A 19,729-nucleotide genomic window follows, 5' to 3' on the forward strand; every position below is an offset into this window, starting at 1 on the left:
GGAGTCTTCCGCAACAACGCATCTAATACCAGTCAGCAGAAATGGGCTGACTGACCTCAATCCAACTACTATTCAAAGACCTACAATGGTCGAGGCCTTCATTCACTACATTGAAGGGCAGTTTTTCAGGATTCCTTGGTGATTTAGGTCTCTCCTTGGCAGGGGATTTTATTTGGAAGGCTTTATTTTTTTTTTCCTGAGCTGAAGGACACTCCGGTTCAAGTCCTCATTGGCCACACAAGTACGATGTGCTACCTGAACAAGGAGGGTGGCGTAGGTTTGAGATGTTTGGACAGAGCTATGGAACCTACCGATAGACAGACACACTGGACAGTCAGCAGTTCTTCTGGAAAGAAAGAAATGACAGTGGACTTTCTATCTGGTATTTCATCTTCTAGTCACAATTGAGAAGTGGTGCAGGAGGTTACGAACCAGGTGTTTGACTCCTGGGGAACACTGAACTTTAATCTTTTGCCATCAAGAACAGAAGATAAAAACACTCTTTTATCCTTGAATTTCCCAAGAACAGGTCACTTAAGGAGACGTGCAGGCTTTACCTTGAACCTTTCGCCTTTACTGTGCTTTACCATCCATTCCACAATATAAAGGGTGATCCAAACAAAATTATCACAAGGCATAGGTGATTCTCACTGCCCAGGTTTGTTGCAATTTTCCTTGTCCTCACCCCCTTGTGAAAAGTCTATTGCCTCAGAAGTAGGCCTGCTGTTACATGCTTCTATCATTCCCAGCAGTAACAGCTGAAATCCTTCAGCACACACAGTTCTTAGTAGAGAAAGCACTTAATACTGTGACAGTGAAATGTTACTTAGCAATTCTTCAGCTTGTATTTTTGCACATGACCATGGCTCACGGTTTAAAGTTCTAGTTGTCGTTAGGTTCTCGAAAGGTTGAAAGAATACATTTCCTCCTTGATACTTAACAGGTTTCTTCTTGCGATCTGAACCAAGGTCTTACATTTTTATGCCCCCCCTTTTGAGCCCTTGCATCGCTGTCATTTGAAACGGCTATTAAACTGTCTTCCAGTTACCTATGAGATCTGACAGTAGGGCCACCGTGATGGGGCCCTAAGCCATTAGATTCTCATGTCCCAGACACTTCAGATTGAAATAATCTAATTTGAAGGTAGTACGTTGGGCTAGAGTGGAACAACAAAATGCATCGCTTACGCGATTCAAAACAAAACCCATCCTGAGGGAATCCATGCTCACTCCATGAGGGGCAAGGTGACACATTCTGCCCTCTCGAGAGAGCTGCAATTCCAGAAGGTCCGCAAGACTTCTATCTGGTCCGCCGTGCACTCCACTCACCATACACTATTGCCCAGGGATAGAGTAAAGAATGTGCTTTATTTGGTAGGACGGTTGTCTAATTTTTTTTGTGCAACCCTTCATTTAATCCTCCTTCTGGACAGATGCTTTTGGTGTGGTTTACGTAAGTAATCTGACAAAGCAGGCATTCATTAGAACAAGTTACTTCACTTCAGTAATCTTCTCTCTGAGGAATGTTAAATGGTAAAGAGCCCTGCAGGTTCCTTGCACCTTCCCTCTTCAGGATACGAGATTATTCACCTTTGGCTCTAGAGTCACCTTGATAAACAGATGTATATATTTTCTAGCTATGTATATATGGACAAAATAACTTATTAGCACTGTGCAGGCTTATACACCAGAGCCAGCATCACTTCCAGTACCCTTGCAACCCTGTCTTCTAAGTCACTCAGAGGCACCTGTGTTCCGCTGCTGCATAACATTTTCAGGATTCACTTCTGGTGCCTGGGAAAGGGTTCATGTAACAAATCTTCAGGAGCTGAATCATTTGTGAGAAAGAACATTATAGAAAGTAACATGCTGGTTTGTTTCATCATGGATTCTTCTATAAACATTTAAATACGTAACTATGTTATTGTGTCAGTCAGTTATGGGGAGAAAAATCAACCAAGTAGGACTTAGAAGTTGTGTCCAGTAAATGGTTCCTTGTTCATATGAAGGGCAGCTCTGGGAGGGGTATGGTGCTCGAGAAGTTGAAGAGTATCTGCTTGAAGTAAATGTGTAGATTCATACATTTAGAAGCATGACCGGCTTTCCCACCACAAGAAGTAGAGCAGGACCCAAGAGGTCTCCTGAAATTAGGTATCTGAAGAATCTGGTCTAGTGGTACTTCCATTGGTGCATTGTATTAGGTAGCACTGGTGACCACAGAGCAGAGTGCAGGCCTGTATGGACCACTGATATTGTGACAAAGAATGCCTTGAAGGCAAGCCCTTCAAGGTGAAGTACCTCGACTTCAAAAAAAGGTTTTTACAACTCAGATTTACATTTGCTTCGTATATGTGTGAAGCCCTCAAAAATGCAGAACACTGATTGATACGAATTAACTGGAGCCACTGCCAAGATCAATTAAGGGAACAGGAATATAATGGAGGCACTGTCAGCACAGTGGCCATTTAGGGAGCGAAGACACAGGGGAGGCACTGCCATGGAAGCAAGAGAAATAACAAAGACAATGAAACTCACACCACAAAGGAGGAATCAGAGATGAAAATATTATTACAAAAGACACAAGAGAGGCAAAGAGAGTCCAGGGACACACTGGAAGCATTGTTTAGATCAGCGAGGAGAACACAAAGGTGCCATCGAGGAGACAACGAAGGCACCAGCAAGTGTTGAAATTTAAAGAATGAGATAAACAGGATAGGTCGGTGTGCGACACAGTAGCATAAATGCTGCACTGGTATTACCTGCTGTTGTAAGGCGCACGCAGCAGCTTGTGGCAGCACCTCCTCAACTACTGCTGCCACCTCATCTTTTTTTGTCTGGAGGCTTTTTTTGGTCGACTGCATCTTGATCTGTTGGGGTTTCGAGTTTTGTGGCAAGTGATTTGTTGTCTGTAATAGCTGCAGAAGGAAAAAACAAACAGCAGGCGAGTTTAAACTGGTAAAGAAAATTAAACAATGGTGGAAGTTTAGACAGGATACCCATGAACTGTGGTGGTCAAACACAAAAGAAACTTTAACAGCTATTCCCCTTTGAGATATAGATGTTTAAATTCCAGCCTGGTCTGTGGATTGTTCAGATAACTACGTCATTCGAGTTAAGCTCCATGTCAATAAATGCTCCCGTGGCTCGGCCCTCCTGAACTAAGTGTTGAGTCTGCAAGGCTTATGTCTACTCTTATATTAATGATGGTCTCCAAGGAATTTGAGGGACCCCACCCAAGTGATGGTCCCTCTGACTTTAGTTCACGCTGACCCAAGTGATTATGCAACTGTTTTGTGCGTGTCCTGACCAAAGTTAGTGACTCCTCCTCTTGCTTTCAGACATCCTGACCAAATTAAGTCCTCTGTGGCTTTCGTGTTTCCTGGCATAAGTTGGTTGACCTCAGAGCAGGGGCAGATTCTGACCTTATTTACCTTTTGTGCATCCTGTCTCAATACACTATCCCGCACAGCGCATGCACATCGTGTCCTAAGCGATTGTACTCCAAGACTTCTCTGCTTCCTGACCCAAGTGAATGTACCCAGACCGCTTTCGTGTGTCCTGACCAAAATGACTGTGGCCAGCAGCTTTCGTGCGACCTGACCCAAATGACACTCTCTGCATCCTGACCTTGGTGATGGTCCCCACGGCTTTCGTACGTCCCTCCCGGAAGACGAGCCGCTGGTCGATGTGGAGGTACTCTGGAGTTTTAATGAAGCGGAAGTGCACAGTGGCTTTGTCACCTGTCCTCAGGCAGTCCTTGCTCATGCTCAGGATGGTTGCAGTCTGGCGGATGCTGCCGCAGTGTACTGTGAAATGCACACATTTGAGAGACGTTGGTTATAATTTGTGACAGAAGGTTTACAGCAGTGTCACAGCGAGTAGCAATTACTTGCACAACAGTGATACTAGTAAATTACAGTATTGCAGTGGCTGAGATCTTATGGTGTAGCATAGACACACTGGTTCTGCAGACACATCTATTAGCCAAAAGCTGATATTGCTAGAAACTGCGTTGCAGGTCTAAGAACACCATCATCCACAAAACACTGAGTTGCATGAAGCCCACATTGGGTGCCAGCCCTGGTGCAGTTAAGGAAACTGGGCAAAGAGATTACTTCAGCGTACAGTTCTTCTACACTCAGGGAAGCCTATCCAAAAAGCGCGTAAGTTGGGCGCCAAGAATACTACCCAAGATGAACGAAGATATTATGTTTTACGCCTCAGGCGCCTCCCTTGTACCAGTTACCATGACCATCCATTAGGAGACATGACTTACCCATGGCCTGATAGCGGGGGCTGATGGTGGTCGGGTGGTGCAGCACCAGTATCTCTGCCTCAAATTCCCAGGACGCCTGAGGACTGAGCCGCGGAGACACCATCACCATGCCCTTGCGTATGGATGACCGCTTAATCTGCAAGGACGTAAAGATTGAATCATACAACACACATCGAGGAATGAGAAGACGACACATAGACGGGCACACTGACCTTCTTAAGGGCGAAGGATGCCGTTTGTCCGCCTCGCACTTCCTTGACAGGCATGCGCTTGCGGTGGATGGACTTGACAGCCAGGGGCATGAAGCTACCCAGAGGGTCGGGCCCAAGCAGCAGTGTGTCATTCAGACGGATCAGGCCCCGGAGAGTTGTGCCTGACACCACTGTGCCCACACCCTGCAGGCAAGAGGAAAAAAAGAATTAGCTGTATGATCACACACACTGCTAGGCTGGCCTAATCCATAATTATGTACCCTAATACCCACTCACTCATATGTCTATTCAGATCTGTTGGAAGGCTTACTTTTAGTCTGTGGGAAAGGCACTGCTCAGTAAAAGGGAATTACTCACACATTTATAATTGTTAAAGGTGTATGACTTACATACAATATATACCTATGTGTAAACAATTTCTTTGTGTGTTTCAATGCAGATAAAATAGTATTGACATATAGAAGGCATTGTGCTAATTGAGTGCCAGCACTCCAAGCATTTCTCTGATCAAATTCTGATCTCGTCAACCGAGCTTCCTCCAAGGGAGACAGTCTTTTTGGTACCAGTGAGTCAGAAAAATGTCTGAAGCAAGCTATGGTTCCAAGAATAGATCAACCCCCTCTGCTCCCCAACTCTCCAACCAAACACCCGGGGTGGCAGTCTAGAAAGAGCTTCTCTCCAGTGTACTTTACTCCAGCCACCCTCAGAAGCGGATAAGAGAGACAGAGGTACGCACTGGGACGGAATAGGTGTCGTCTATCTGGAACTCTGCAGGTTCTTCTTCCCGGGAACTGGTCCGCGGTGACAGGAGGTTCAAAAACATCTTCAGCAGCTCCAGGTTTTCACCCGTCACGTTGGAGATCTGGAAGATGGGGCACATCCTGCAAGCGGGCGCAGGTCAGGCAAGTCAATATCAGGTCCACCACATCCCAGATGTTCATTCACAGAATCCAAAATGAGCATAACAGTGATTATGTAAATTAGGGACTAACGTACAACAGTGGCTACCACCTGGAGCACTTTTCAGAAATTAGTGCCACCCAGCTGAATGATCACACCCTATATGTGCTTGCCTCAATATTACACAACCGCACTGAGGACGCCACATTTGCCACCCCTGTAAATACTCCCACGGGTAACACAGAACCTGGTGACATCATACTCCTCTTCAGCACACAAATATGAACATAGTCCCAGACATTGTAGTATCCACTTCTGCATTCAACATAATACTACCCCAGTATATTAGATTACTAAAGAGCGGTAATATTCCATCTCTGCCACCATTGTGGACACTATTTAAAATAGAACAGTACCCGATTCCACTTCTTCCATCACAGTGTCGGGTCCCACCTCTACCACCAATATGAGCAGTCTCCAGTATAATACAGGACCAGACAGTTTTGAATCCAACTTCTGCCTGGAATAAGAGTCTGCCTAAGCAGTAAAAGTCAGTGTCAGGATCCCACTACTGTCACCAATGAGTTTCTACCATGTCACAGGACTAAAAAAAAAAAAAAAAAGACAACTGTTGAGACAAGCAACCTCCTACTCACCCAAACTCAGCCCTGCAGCAACAAAACTAATCAGGATCCAACCTCTCACACAGAGCCTCTCCAACCTCAGCAGAAAATCCCAGAATAGCCCATAGTACGTTAAAATGAATCCGCTATCTGGACAGCCTTTATGGTGCTAGCAAGGAACCCAACAGCCCCATAAACCAGTGTGAAGGTAACCCAGCAGGCAGGAAGGAATTCAGTGGTCTCAATTGACTTAATGAAGCCTGTACATCAAAGCTGAAGACTCTCTAGGGCAACAGACTGGGCAAATTGGTATGCTCCAGAATCAGGAATCGCAATCTACTGCCTCCCAACTCCTTCACCTTACCTTTCAGAGCTGAAATTGGAGGCTGTAACAATGACGTCATCCTTGTTTTGAACCAAAACGGGGATCTTGCGACAACCGGGGGATTTTAGCAACCGTTGCAGCAGTTTCAAAGTTTCTTCCAACAAAAAAACAAGTGTTGAAATTAGCCAGTGTCCTAGCCTCTGCCACAACTCCTTTGGTTTCTGGTGCACATCATGTTTCAAGAAGGAACCGTGACACTCTACTGGCACAGGATGCACATTCATTCCAAAACTCTCACCCTCTTGAGGTAACAGGTCACCTCGAAAATTGTTTAATCTTACTCATCCTCACCTTGCAGGATGTTTGCGGGACACATGTCTATCTTGGTGACCACCACGAACACTGGGACATTGAGAGCCAGCGCCAGCCCAAGGTGCTCCTTTGTCATGCCGACTATCCCAGCATTGCTACCAACCTGTCAAAAAACACAGGGAGAGATCTTGTTACTGCCACAGGGAAGGGGAGGCTGTGTTAAGCTGAGGGGCTGGGGATTTGAGGGCAGCCTTATAAGAACAACTTTCATACGTAGGAAAAAGCAGTTGTGTAAAGAATGACTTGTAGTAAGAAATGTTCTTACTGTGGTTATATAAGAGATGTATATGATTTAATATGCATTGTGTTACAGGAGGAGACCACTATAGAGACGGACAGACCAAGACAATGGAAAGCATTTTTTTATCTGGGAAAAATCCCATATAAAAAAAGATTTGTTCTGGAGGAGGGAGTAGAGGGGGAGCAGAGGGGAGGTGGGGGGTGGCGCAGGCTCAGATATTCTTGTAAGTGACACCCTTATAAATGAAGTCAATTGCTGGCGACCAACTGGTTAACCCCTGTCAAGGCGCACTTTCATGAAGCCCGCAGGCTAAAACATTTTTTTTTTAAACTGCTTCTGATCAAACAAAACAACTATTTCCAAGTTATTCAATCTCGTTTTTTAAATGATTGCTTTAATATAGAAGTCTTCAAAATTGAAGCGCAGTGATGCTCAAGTATATTACGTGTCTTTTTGAAAGAGCACACACAAAGCATGCACACCAACACAAATTTGTTATTGTTGATTAAAATTTGTGTAACTTGCTACGTGCACACGAGTGCTTTCTATGACCTATTTCCCTAAATATACCATCATATACACCACTATCACTGAAAGGGACATCCAAAGGGCCTTAAATTAGTGATGTCCAACAAAAGGCTAGATTAATTCTATGTTAATATAGCTACTATTGATAGTTTAAAATATTGCACAATGCCCTGCTGGACCCATGTTGGACACCCCTGCCCTGACACAACAGTGCTCACCATCAGCATACAGAAGTCAGGGAGGTGGCCCGTCATGCCGAACACCGTTGTCTTTAAGTACTTCTCATGGCCAGCCAGGTCGATGAAGGTGATTATCTTGGAGGATTTCTCGCAGATCTTGGTCCACTCCATATTGCCACCATGACTGTCTGGCTTGTTCACCACGTGGCCAGCATTGTCGAAGCCAAGGATGTCATTGCCCACACTGCTGGTACGGCCAGACTCAATCTCATGCTTGTGACGGAAAAGTTTCTGCCGGGCAAAGCCCCGGCCGTTGTCCAGCTCTCCATGGGTAAGAACCCCCAGCAGGGTGCTTTTGCCAGCATCCACATTGCCAACTACTGCCACCCTGCACAAAAAGAGACACTGCCTAGTTACACAGTGAACATTTTTCAGGAGAGCTGTCCGGAACTTTGCAAGTGCCTGAGGGCTGCCTTGAAGGTTTCAAGTGGCTTATTTAAGCCAACAGAAGGCTAGGGGTCAGCTGATATACTAAAGTGTTTAATACGCGCAACCCCTGTGGGGCAGAAAATAGAGGCTTTACGAGTGCAATGTACTAAAGGCAAATTATGACCCACAAATGAATTTGCAACTCACAATGCGACTCGCGGCGATCAGCAAGGAGAAATGTGTGTAGAATTAGTATCATCCCCCACCTCATAATTTGCCTGGTTACATGCATTCAAACACAATCACTGTCGCAAATCATTCATGTATATCAGCACCTCAACGGTGGTAACATCTGGAAAGAATGTGGACTGAAGGCATCCGGGGAGAAGATAGCAGTCTATGGAAGCAATCTTATTATGAGACACTACTCCTTCATTGCCCTCACTGCTCCTCACCTGACTTCCAAGAAGTCATTCTCACCCACATGCTTGCGGACGAGGTAGTCTTGCACCTTGCCCCCCGCTTCCTGGTGTTCCCGGAGCAAGATCAGGTCTGCCCCTATCTGCTGAGCCATGCTGGTCACTGTGGCAATGGAGGCCTCCATGTCTGGCTCGTTCAGGCCGTACTCAGTCCCATCTGTGCAATTGGGGGTAGGGAAGGGGTCAAAGGAAAAAAAAAAAAAGTCAAGACAAATCCAAACGAACCAAGTTTTGCTTATTCAATGTATTTTCTGGATCTTTAAGAGGATTAATCACCAAAGCCTTAAGTGTCCAGGGGCCCAAGCCCCAACATAGTGGGCAGAATTGAGTCCCTTCATTGTTGGCTAGCCCGGCTCCCTCCCAGTTAAAAGATTTTACATCAAGAATACCTGCCAGACTTCAAGATACCTTCGAACACTAAGGGAAGGGGTACATTGGGGTACTATAGGAAGCACATCATGCTGATTTTGGACGGGTTTTAAATGTTCAGTACTCGAACAGACAACCTCGTAAGCAGTGTAGGGTAAAACTGTAGTGCATCTGCTCATCAGTTCACTCCCCATTGACATGACCTTTGTGATAGTGCAACCCTGCAGCAAGGTTAAGGCTAAAGAGGCACTGGCAAAGCCAACAGGTTTCACCCTAAATATGCTTATGTTTATTTTATGTTTAACTTATTGGTTTGATCAAATGTTATTGAGACCATGTTTGGGGGGGGGGGGGCTTTATTTTGCAAATAATAAATAGTTCAAATTGTTAGACTGGATGTCAACGGAATCTATGATAATGGAAAAGCATGACCTAAGAATTGAAAAAGTAAGGTAGAAGCAGGGATTGAAATTGAAATATAAAGAATGTATGTGTGAACGTTGAAAACAGATGGAAAAGACCACAGGCTTTTGCAAACAAATGAAATCTGTGTCGTAGTTCTGGGATGAATTAAGTCTGCTGAAAAAAGCAACATTGTGAACGGTTTTTGTCAAAAAAGGTGCATTTCCTGCATTTAACGTCATGGCTTTGTAAATGCAAAAGTCTTGGTGCCATCCTTCTGTTTTGTAAGAAATGTCTGACTTCACAGAAATTTAGCAAATCACTACAACATTAAGGTGAATAATCAATTGCACCAACAGCTTCTGGAAACAAGCCTGAACCGCCGTTCAACTTCACACCTTTGTGAAGGTTCCACATCAAAGAATAGCTACATGATAGAAAGAGAAAAAATACAAGACTTGCAGTAATTAATGTAAAGTTTGTTGGCAAAACATTAAGAATCAGTGGTGGGCAGAACCGTAGAAAACTGTGGTGAACGTCAGAACAATGTCACATTTCACACACAATTTGAACATTCCTAAATGATCTCTTTACTATGAAAAATAAACAGTGGACACATTTAAAAGAAAATGCAGACGGATCGTAGTAAAAATGTGCAAGCAAAACATGTGAAAGGCTGTAGGAGTGTATGCATGAAGAAGCATGAGAAATATCTCGTGTAAGTGGTTCATACCAGCTGCAGAGAAGGGAAAACTAAAAAGATGGTTCTGTGACAGCGACAGGGCAACACTTAGAAATTATTTCAAACTGTATGGAGGAGGAAATCTACAATACCACAAGGGAAAGGCTGCGCTTTGAATTGTCGAAAATGTATGGGCGGCAGCAAAAAAACAAGCATTTATAATGGGATGCGTGTCACATTAAATGTAGAGCTATTGCTTTGCAAAGTTTAACCCCTTCGGTGCTCATGACGGAATGGTTCCGTCATGACCCACGGTTGAGCTGTGCTCATGACGGAACCATTCCGTCATGACCACACCCGCGCAAGATTCCGTCAGCACAGCGGCGGAATCTGCGCAGCATCGAAGGGGTTAAAGAAATGCAGCGTCCACTTGCATTTGTTTTTATTTATTTATTGACTTTTGTACCAATGGCGGCACGCCACGCTTCAGCTTTAGATGTTTAAAGCTAAAGTGCAGTGTGCCGCCACTGCCACAAACGTCAATGCAGTTTTGTGCAGCAGCCATAGTTTGCTGTCCGGGTCTAGAAGACTAGTACCGGGAGCACTGAGGGCATACCAGTGCATGGAATCACACCTCTAACACCATTTACAGTGTTGGGTATGATTCCAACATGTTTGATACCAAACACGACAGGGTTTGTTACAGCCAGTTTAGAGTTGGCCATCGTGTAATGATGGATGGCCACTCTAAGTATCGTAATGGCTGATGCACTTACAACCCGGGAGAATGGACTCCGTGGGTTGTAGGGGTGTCCTGCTCATGCAGGGACACCCTTACACTTCTAACCGAGCACCCTGCCTTCAGGATTGAAAGGCCTGTCTTAGGGGTGACTTATGGGTTTTAAATGCAGTTTCCTCAGATATAAGGAAACTTATATCTGTCGCAAGTGGTGCTAGGACCAGCTTACACAGGCTGCAATGGCAGGCCTGTAGTCGCAATTTGAGTGGTCTCCCATGGGGGGCACAATACATGCTTCAGCCCATGGGGGAACCCTGGTGTACCTATGCCCTGGTACCTTAGAACCATATATTAGGAACTTACAAGTGTGTCACCATGTCCCATTTAGGGAAGAAGCACAGATACTGGGGTCCTGATTAGCAGGGTCTCAGTCAGACTGATCAGAAAAACATAATGACACCAGCAAAAAGTGGAGATGACCATGAAAGTAGATCCTACTTTCCTACAAGGACACACAATACAGGAGGGGGAAAGCAAATATTTATAATGTAAAAGTGCATATTAACAGCAAACATGAGAAACCACATGGGGAAGGTGGATGGATATTTAATGAACAAAGAGCTTGGTGAAAACGCTAAAGACACAGGCAGGCAAATGTTTCAGATTGTGTAGAGGTTTAAACGCATGGGGAAAAGCTATGATTTGTAATTTAAAATGTTAATGTAGCAGGAGTTTAGAAGTATAAATAATTTAAAAGCATAAATAAATAGAAGCACGCAAGAAGAAAAATAAATAAAACATGTGGAAAACGAGAAACCCCCAACAATGGTTTTACAATAGTATGGTGGAGGAAACGCAAATCCACAAGTGAAAGGCTGCGATTAATATTGCAAATCCGCCATAGCGTGATTGGTCATTTAGAAAAGGTGTGTACGGACAATTTGTTAGTTGTGGACAAAAATGACAACAAGCATTGTCAAAGCCAACAAGTCTTGGCAATGCCCGAGCTCCGAGCTATTGGTTTTGTAATTGCGTGTCTCCTTTAGCCATATAGGGTCCCCTAACTGATGTTACTGTGATTAGTGATGTGCCTCAAACATGAGCAAATGTTAAAAAGAAACATGCATGAGGTAAAACATCAAACATTTAACTGCAAAAAGAAAGTAACAGGGAGACAAATCTTAGGAGTAAGGGATTGGTCAAGTGAAACTATTTGCTAAATTACACTGAAAGACATCTGTCTTTTTTAAGGTGTGAAATAAAAACTAAGCTAATGAAACAAACGGAGTATGAGAACAGTACGTGACTCAAGGTGACTTAAAGGAACGCTGGACAAAAAGTCAATAGGTCCTGCCTACAGGAGGAATTGACTTTTTAAATGTTTGAGCCATGCTGTACAGCAACTGCGCTGCTGTACAATACGTCTATAACAATATCAAATTTGATACCTCACGTAGGGGAGACCAATTGGTTTTGCCAATGTTTCTTTTTCATGCTTACTTACAGCCCGTCTCTGCTCTGTGCGCTGTCCGTTGTCTGGCAGCAGGGCTTTGGCCGAGCACTGAATGTCACACAATAAGCTTCATATAATAGATCGTGCAACAGCTTAACATCCTACTTGGAGCATGACAGTTCTCTTCTCTGCCAAGTAGAAATCAGTCTTCAAAACTAGGAGTATACACCCAAGTCATTTGAAGACAAGAAGAAAAGGCTTAAGCAATATTTGATTTGCACCCAGTTTTAGACCTGCTTGCTTGTGCAAGGGAGGGGGGGGGGTTGTTATTCATTTGTAGGTGGACTCCTTTGAGCAGCACTTCAATTAACTAAAAAAGTAAAGGTTTGTGACTTTTCTTGTTCCTTGGACCTGTTGTCCTTTGGCCAGCATTAGATTATTGATCATGGATCTGTGAAGTACATATATAGCCCCAGACGTCATCAGTGTTACTCAAAGTAAAGCAATGGCTAGTTGGTGTCTGGAGGCATACAAAACAGGAAGCTCTGAGTGACATTGTACAGATTCACCCACTGGGGAAGGAAGGCCACGAATGAAAGAAAGTAAAATACCCCCTACCCCTCCTTCATTGGTAGGGTAGTAAAAGAGGCACAGCTGGGTTGCAGTGTTCCCCTCCAAGCATTTGGCCCTGTAGCCACTGCACCTGCTGCACTATTGATAGCTGTGCTTCTGGGTTCAACATAACAGGTGGCAGTTAGCAGCCTTGTGGGATCCTGAAGAACTGAGCATATTAGGGGGCAGCGTCAGGGTGAGAAAAACAAGAGACAGAGCGTGATGAGCTGGGAAGGTGGTCAGCCCCCTGGGCAAAGTGTTCTTCCTATTTTACCTCACAAACGCCAACCGGTCTCCATTTACTGCACAAGTTGCATGGAGTTTTGTGGGAAATTACTGTGTGCAAGCTGTTATAAGCGCCTTGTTGTGATTTTGTCTGACACTCGGTTTTGAGACACTACAGGCAGCGAGGGATTCTACACTGTTTATTCTGTGTCTAGTCACCGAGAGACACTTCATCCATCAAGTAATGTTCGTGAGGTTGCGGTTGTGTCATCTGTGCCTGTGTTCAAATGTGTGTTATTACTCTGGAGAAGGTACCTGTGTGTATGTTTGTGCATGTTTACACACACACACACACACTGCTGTGTGATATAACAGTGCTGTTTCGCGATTGGGTGTCATTGGGGTGCCTGTGCATGTGTGTTTTGTGTGCGTTTAAACATGCTCGTGCAATGTGCCCCAGAGTGTGTATTTATTCCAGGGATGGTGAACCAAATGTGCAAGCCCAGAAAGGAAGTCACCAAGTGTCATGCAAGGAGTCCATCAATACGGAGGGCAGTGCACAGTCCCCATTTGTCTGTAGCACTGCACAACGTAATTCATGTGCATCATTTTACAAATCAGAGACCACACACAGAAGCTGGCTTTACAGACGCTGGTTACGGCACATGTCATTATGTGGAGAAATTAGTTTGAAGTTAAAAAGTAAGTGAGTGGGGAGTCTGAGGCTGCAGGGTGTAGGTAACGTGCCTAGTTCGAGCACTACTCAGAAATATTGCAACACCAACAACGTATTCTTCAGAAACGATAGCAGTGAAAATTCAGCGTCTGCTTCGATATTTCCATTTAAAGCACTGCTGGCATATAATGTGGATAGTAGCACGGAGGGTCATTTCAGTAACTGAATGGCCTTCTTGTAAAACGTGAGCTGGATTTCTGTTTCCGCATGGACCGTAGAACTGGGGAATGAAAATCACCCAGTTACAAGATGGCAGCTACGTTCGGTCGCTTCTGGATACAAGATAATTTGGCCTGTGTTGCCTCAGAAAACAGTCTTAATATCGCATGGAAAGGGTAGAGAAGGAATACTAAGCCACTTTATTTTTTACGACTACCAACACAAAGAAAACATAACGGACATCTGGCACTAACATGTGGCGGCTTCAGATCTCTGCCGCATTTGTGACAAGATAAGAACAAGACCTGTTTACTGAAACAGAACAACGGAGCGAGTGGAAAAAACAAGCGCTTGTGTAAAGTGCTCCAAAACATTTACTAAAATGGGAGCTGAAATGGATAGTAGTAATTGGTCCATGCTCTTGGGGAGGGCTAAACACAGGAAGGGGCATGACGAATGCATGCCATGGACAAATGAAAAGAAAATGAAAGCGACGATGGAGCCAGCAAATGGGAAGCCCATGGGCAGGCTGGAGACACAAAATCCAAAGAACATGTCTCTTCGAGACACCGCATGTGCTGTCTACAGCTGAGGGCTAAAAATCAACGTGTCTGTGTGAAATATAACTGGTGCTCATGTAAAGTGCTCCAATAACTTTGGGTTGCGTTTGCGCTATATTAAAAAAAACTGCAAGCACACTGCAGAGCACTTACACGCACACTGCAGGCTCAATGAAGCGCACAATGTAGACCACACTTAAAAAGCACACTGCAGGCTTACTATAGAGTACGCTGAAGAGCACACTTACGCGCACGCTGTAGAACAGGTTTACCAGTACGCAGCAGGGCAATAAATTAACAAGCAAATTATGGGACTTTCTTAGGAGCTCACTGCAGGACAGGCGTATGAGCTCAATGTAGAGCATGCTGAAGAGGCTGCTGTACGAAGACAAAGTTTGAGACCCAATGGTATAAGGGAGTCACATTTACTCCAGTTTGCGCGGCATTTTAGCATGGAGTACTCAGCCTTCACAGTGGCAAATAGGTGCTACCTTTTACATCACATTGCATTGTTTGAGGGTTATTGAAAACGTCTGCAAAGGTGGGTGCAGTGTGCCGAATTGGACCCAGTGCCCAAAGAAACCATTTGCCTCCTGCCCTGTAAGCACACACTGCCCTGGTAGAGATCCTGCCCTAACCATAGGGTGAACAGCTGGGAGCCCCCTGCGCTGTCCTCTGCACCACATTAAAAGCAGGTAATTGAAGGCCTTGCCACAGCATCACAAGGCCCATGTCATGGAGTAGCAAGTCTCGCCATCACACTGGACAAGCAGCCGCGCTCTCGCTTTGGGGCTCATTAAGTGGCCCCTGCACTGGTGCCACTGATCGGGCTGCAGTTTATTCTACTGCAGCACATCTGGACAGGAATCTCCCGACTCACCAGAGAGACCTCACTCCTGGGTGCCTTCTACCATCCTCATTCTACCCTGCTTAGAACAAGAACTTGCTTTTATGTAGCACTTCATACCACATGTCTGTCTCTAAGCACTGTAACAGGTGTTAATTTACTAACCTCAGACCCAAGAAAGCATAAGCCAGCTGGAACTTCATCTCATGAGTTGCAGGACACTACAGAACCAAGCATGAGGGGGTGAGGGGTCACTGGAATAATGCAGCAGCAAAGGACTAAATAATGCCACAGGGCTGACTAAATTATGTGGCAAGAAAAAGCACTTTATGCAGCGCTGTGAGGCAGATTAAGTTGCAGCGCTATTAACACACATTGATTTAAGAAGTGCTGTGAAGCAGATTGTGTCAGCGCTATTAACACACTGATTTATGCAGCGTGGTGAGTCACATTCTGTGGCAGCGCTATTAACACCAACTGATACAAAAGGGTTAACAGCCCCCATACAAACTTTGATTGTTAAATGAAAGGACACGCTTTCACCAAATCCTGTTAAAATGGTTATTCACGACAAATAATGGTGTCTTGCTTGGACGCATCGGAATATTCTATTTACACCACCCAGCTCCCAGAGTAAAATAGGTTGTGTAAAATATACGCTGAGTCCAGAAAGTGTTTGCATTTCCGGCAATAAAAGGTGCGCTCTTTTATTCTGCACATCCCAGTGATTTCACTTTACCTTAGGAGCGACACGCGCACACCTGTATTTTACAGTTTGTACAATGTAACCTCCTTGATAGGAGACACTGTGAGACTCACATCAGCCCCAAAAAGAAAAGCCACGTGTTTAGCATTTTCTTTTGTGCTCGGAGTGACATCTTAAAGGGACTGCTGGTTTGAAAACAGTGTTAATCTAATATGAGTTTTAAAGCCTAATGATAGTCACAGATCTGGGTTGAATCCATCATCGAAGTGAGCTAAAGAACGTTGATGAATTCAACCCAGATCTAATAGTGACTGGGGGTGAGTGTCTGAAAAGTTTAAGCGCTCCGTCTATCATCTCCTTGTGTTTGCTTTAAATTGGCAGGGTATGTATACCCAGACGTGGGTCCTTTGCTCACTCTGCCACTAGATTCAAGCTAGCCTGGCTGATGAGGGGTGTTACCCCAAAACCGGTTCTAGGATGCTCTTTTCCGGTCCAGAGAACACATGGCTAGGCAGTTCGAGCAGGACTGTCCACATGAGGAACAGGGTCAAGACTGATTTGCATACGGTTGGGCCTGAACTGGGGTGGCAAAGTGAGTTAAAGTACGATGATTGATTCAACCCAGATCTAATAGTGACTGGAAGTGTGTCTGAAAAGTTTCAGCGCTTCGTCCATCATCTTCTTGTGTTGTATAAAGATTAAATGGCTTGATCCCAGTCTCATAAATACACCATTAGAAGGCAAGAATGCAGAAATGTAAACAAGACATGGAGGGGCTGCGAACGAGTCATGGACATGCGCTCGAGAAGCAGTCTTTAAAAACCGTAAACACAATCACTAGTTACAACTCTAAAATAAACAATGGCAATACAAAAAGTAAGAAAAAAAGAAGGCAGCTTCACGGAAATGGTGATTGACAGGAAACAAAGCCTTTTTCAAACCAAGCTGATCAGATAAGCACCAAAGTGGAAAGATACCAGTAGTTAGGTGCTCATCCATGAAAGGAAACAAATTAAAACAAGGAGGGAGAAAGAGGAAACATTAACCACAACCAAGCAAGCCTTTTTAAAGGACAATCAAACTCACAAATAAAACGTGATGGGCAGTCTGTAAACCCACAAAGTGTATACCACATGTATCGAAGAGACCGCGCAAGCGCTGCCTAGGCTAAACCTGAAAAGGCAATGTTCCATTGGCATGTGTAAGTCTTACAACATAGCCTTGCATATCACCGTAGAGTATTTGAGCGTGTGAAATTCAAAACAGTAGACAACTACAGAAGAGTAAGTATGGATGCCTACTCTTCGATTGAGGTGGCGAGGATCCTGAATTCTGCCTAAAGATTTAGGATCATGATTAGAAATCCACTTTAGGCTGCTAATCCAGATGATTCCAGACAGTACTCTGCCAAGGAGACAGCTATCACAGCCAAAAACAGAACCAGACAGAAAAGGAACGAATCAACCGAGGCAATTCCTTTTGTAGTCACCAGGAATTTCATTTTAGACTAATTTTAAGCCTCTGCAAAAATGTGAAGAAATGGAATGACTCACCGGATCCCTGCCCCAGGACATAGATGGTCTCTCCACGTCCCTCATCCATCCGATCACGGAGCTGCCGAAGGAGACTGTCATACTGCTCACCGCTGGGGCTCACAAGGACCAGCTGCAAAGGAGCAAAATATTCAGGGCATGGTGAGCACGAATACAACAAAAACTAGGACCCACAGAGTGGCATGCAGAAAGCTGACAAAAAAATAAAAATAAAGAAGGAGAAACGGGCGTGTGGCACTGGGGGAGTGTACACAGAGGGCGGGTGGCTGTGCGGGGGGGAGACAAAAGTCGGGAGGACAACACAGACGTGCATCGAGCACTGGCACAAGCATGAAGCAATGCAATAAACAACAAGCATTCGGCCGCGCGGCCGAAAACGAAAGTAATAGCGATCCGAGTGATTGGCAGTAGTGATTGGCGGCTGCGCGCGTGCACGTTCACGTGCACTGTAGCTTTAGGCCACGGCAGCACTTTGAAAAGCCCAGTTATAAAATGTCTCTTCGAGCCTTTGGCTCGCGAGACCTAAAAAACATACAACTTAAGGGGAGGGAATAACGAAAGAAGAGCTACTCTTCTGTGGGAAATCAAAATTTCTGTTTAAATAACAGTTCAGTGTGTTGAAATACTAGAAGTACAAACCACGAACCATCGAGATTACCATGTTTTGATAACAGATCAGCAATATCATGTAAAGACTCAAGTACATTCATTGTTGTATCTGAAGCACACACACACGTTGACATATCAATACCCCTCTTCAGCAGCGAACAGCTCCCAATTTTGTCAGAGCAAACCGGAGCTATGCTGTGATTATATATCATTTTATTTAATTTTTTTATTTAAATAAAAAAAAAAACACGGTTTGCCCAAGTGAGACGTTTGCACTAGGATCTGAGTGTTCCTGTTCCACAGCTCACATTCTGGCCGAAAGGCACTTCTTCCTCGGACAGAGAGCTGGAGGTCCAAGAAGCAAGTACCCTTCCATTAGCTAGGAAGCGAGTAGAACCTGATGCCGGACTATTGGGGAAGCTTAAGAAACAGAAGAATGGGGGCACGATAGTGGATTAGCCCAGTCAAGGTGTTGGTGAACAAGACTGCCTGGCCAAGCTGAGCAGCAGCTCCCACGCTTCAATCTATTGAGCATTGTTTACAAAAACCATGTGGGCAGGAGAGGTAGCTACAATACAGACATCCGAACACAAGCAATACTTCTGCAGTGACCTGAAAGCCATATCTGCCTATGTGGGGCAAGTACAAACTGTATTAGGAAGTACTGTCCTAGCAATTCTCACAGTGCAAGGTACAAAACACAAGCAAATGAGGAACAAAAGCATTGGAAAAGCTTTGACAGGCACCTTTCCAGTACAAGTTGCAAACTGAAAAAGCTCATTACATGCATTTAATTCCTCATTTTCAAAATAGTCTCACACACAATCTGCAACATTGTCTCAGCCTAGAAACAAAGGAAATGTCAGATATTGTTCAGGAGGGGGGTCACTTAACAAGCAGGAGCTACAGTGTCTGAGGTAGTTTGCCTATGATCCTATAGCCTGTTCTACTTTGGCTCTGCACACTGGGCCAAGTACAATTCTTGTAACACTTTACTCAGGGTAGCAAGGTCGAGTAGTGAAAGGCTTCTCATGGAGGTAATATGTGGTTGCTCAAACTCAGAGCTTAACAATCAATCAACAGACCCAATAAAGTGAACATCCAGCCCAGCGCGCATCTTTAATCATACAGTTCTACTCAACACTACAATAATCAAAACAGGTTAGTGTTTCTGAGTGCTACTTTGGAAGATTCTGCATCCGACCCACTCTCTCTCGGTCTCCACTGTCCCCAGGCTCTCTTCCCACAGCTCTGGGTTGCCCCTCTCTAAGGGTAAACGGGAGTAGTGTCAATATAGCATAGGTGCTGTTCCATACCCTCCAATGTGTATGTGGACTCATTTTCAAGACTTAACTTTTCTCAGGATATGTCAGTCCTCTCAGAATGGTTTCAGGCTGACGGTGCTCAGAAAGTGTGCCCATAAACTTGCGTGAAGAGTGGCACACCAGCAGGCTGTTGTCCTTCATCTAAATAAAAGGTTTGCATTCAGTGGAACACGAGCTCTGCTTCTTCAC

At 44.6% G+C, this 19,729-nt stretch overlaps 1 protein-coding gene across 4 annotated transcripts in view; it reads right to left on the bottom strand.

Moving 5' to 3' along the window:
* The window catches only part of GTPBP1 (GTP binding protein 1), a 40,549-nt gene that overhangs the window by 8,877 nt on the left and 11,943 nt on the right, over positions 1 to 19,729 (bottom strand). For all 4 annotated transcript variants that reach the window (XM_085601286.1, XM_085601285.1, XM_085601284.1 and 1 more), the window contains exons 2-11: positions 17,607 to 17,718; positions 8,540 to 8,720; positions 7,695 to 8,043; positions 6,687 to 6,810; positions 6,375 to 6,489; positions 5,224 to 5,368; positions 4,488 to 4,670; positions 4,276 to 4,411; positions 3,627 to 3,805; positions 2,759 to 2,914 (exon numbers count right to left, since the gene is read on the bottom strand). In XM_085601286.1, the coding sequence (XP_085457412.1) occupies positions 2,759 to 2,914; positions 3,627 to 3,805; positions 4,276 to 4,411; positions 4,488 to 4,670; positions 5,224 to 5,368; positions 6,375 to 6,489; positions 6,687 to 6,810; positions 7,695 to 8,043; positions 8,540 to 8,720; positions 17,607 to 17,655 (1,617 nt within the window). In that variant the 5' untranslated portion in view covers positions 17,656 to 17,718. The remainder of the gene's footprint in view (positions 1 to 2,758; positions 2,915 to 3,626; positions 3,806 to 4,275; positions 4,412 to 4,487; positions 4,671 to 5,223; positions 5,369 to 6,374; positions 6,490 to 6,686; positions 6,811 to 7,694; positions 8,044 to 8,539; positions 8,721 to 17,606; positions 17,719 to 19,729) is intronic.

This window comes from Triturus cristatus, chromosome 4_2 (genome assembly GCF_964204655.1).
Source record: "Triturus cristatus chromosome 4_2, aTriCri1.1, whole genome shotgun sequence".
In the NCBI taxonomy this organism is placed as follows: Eukaryota; Metazoa; Chordata; class Amphibia; order Caudata; family Salamandridae; genus Triturus; species Triturus cristatus.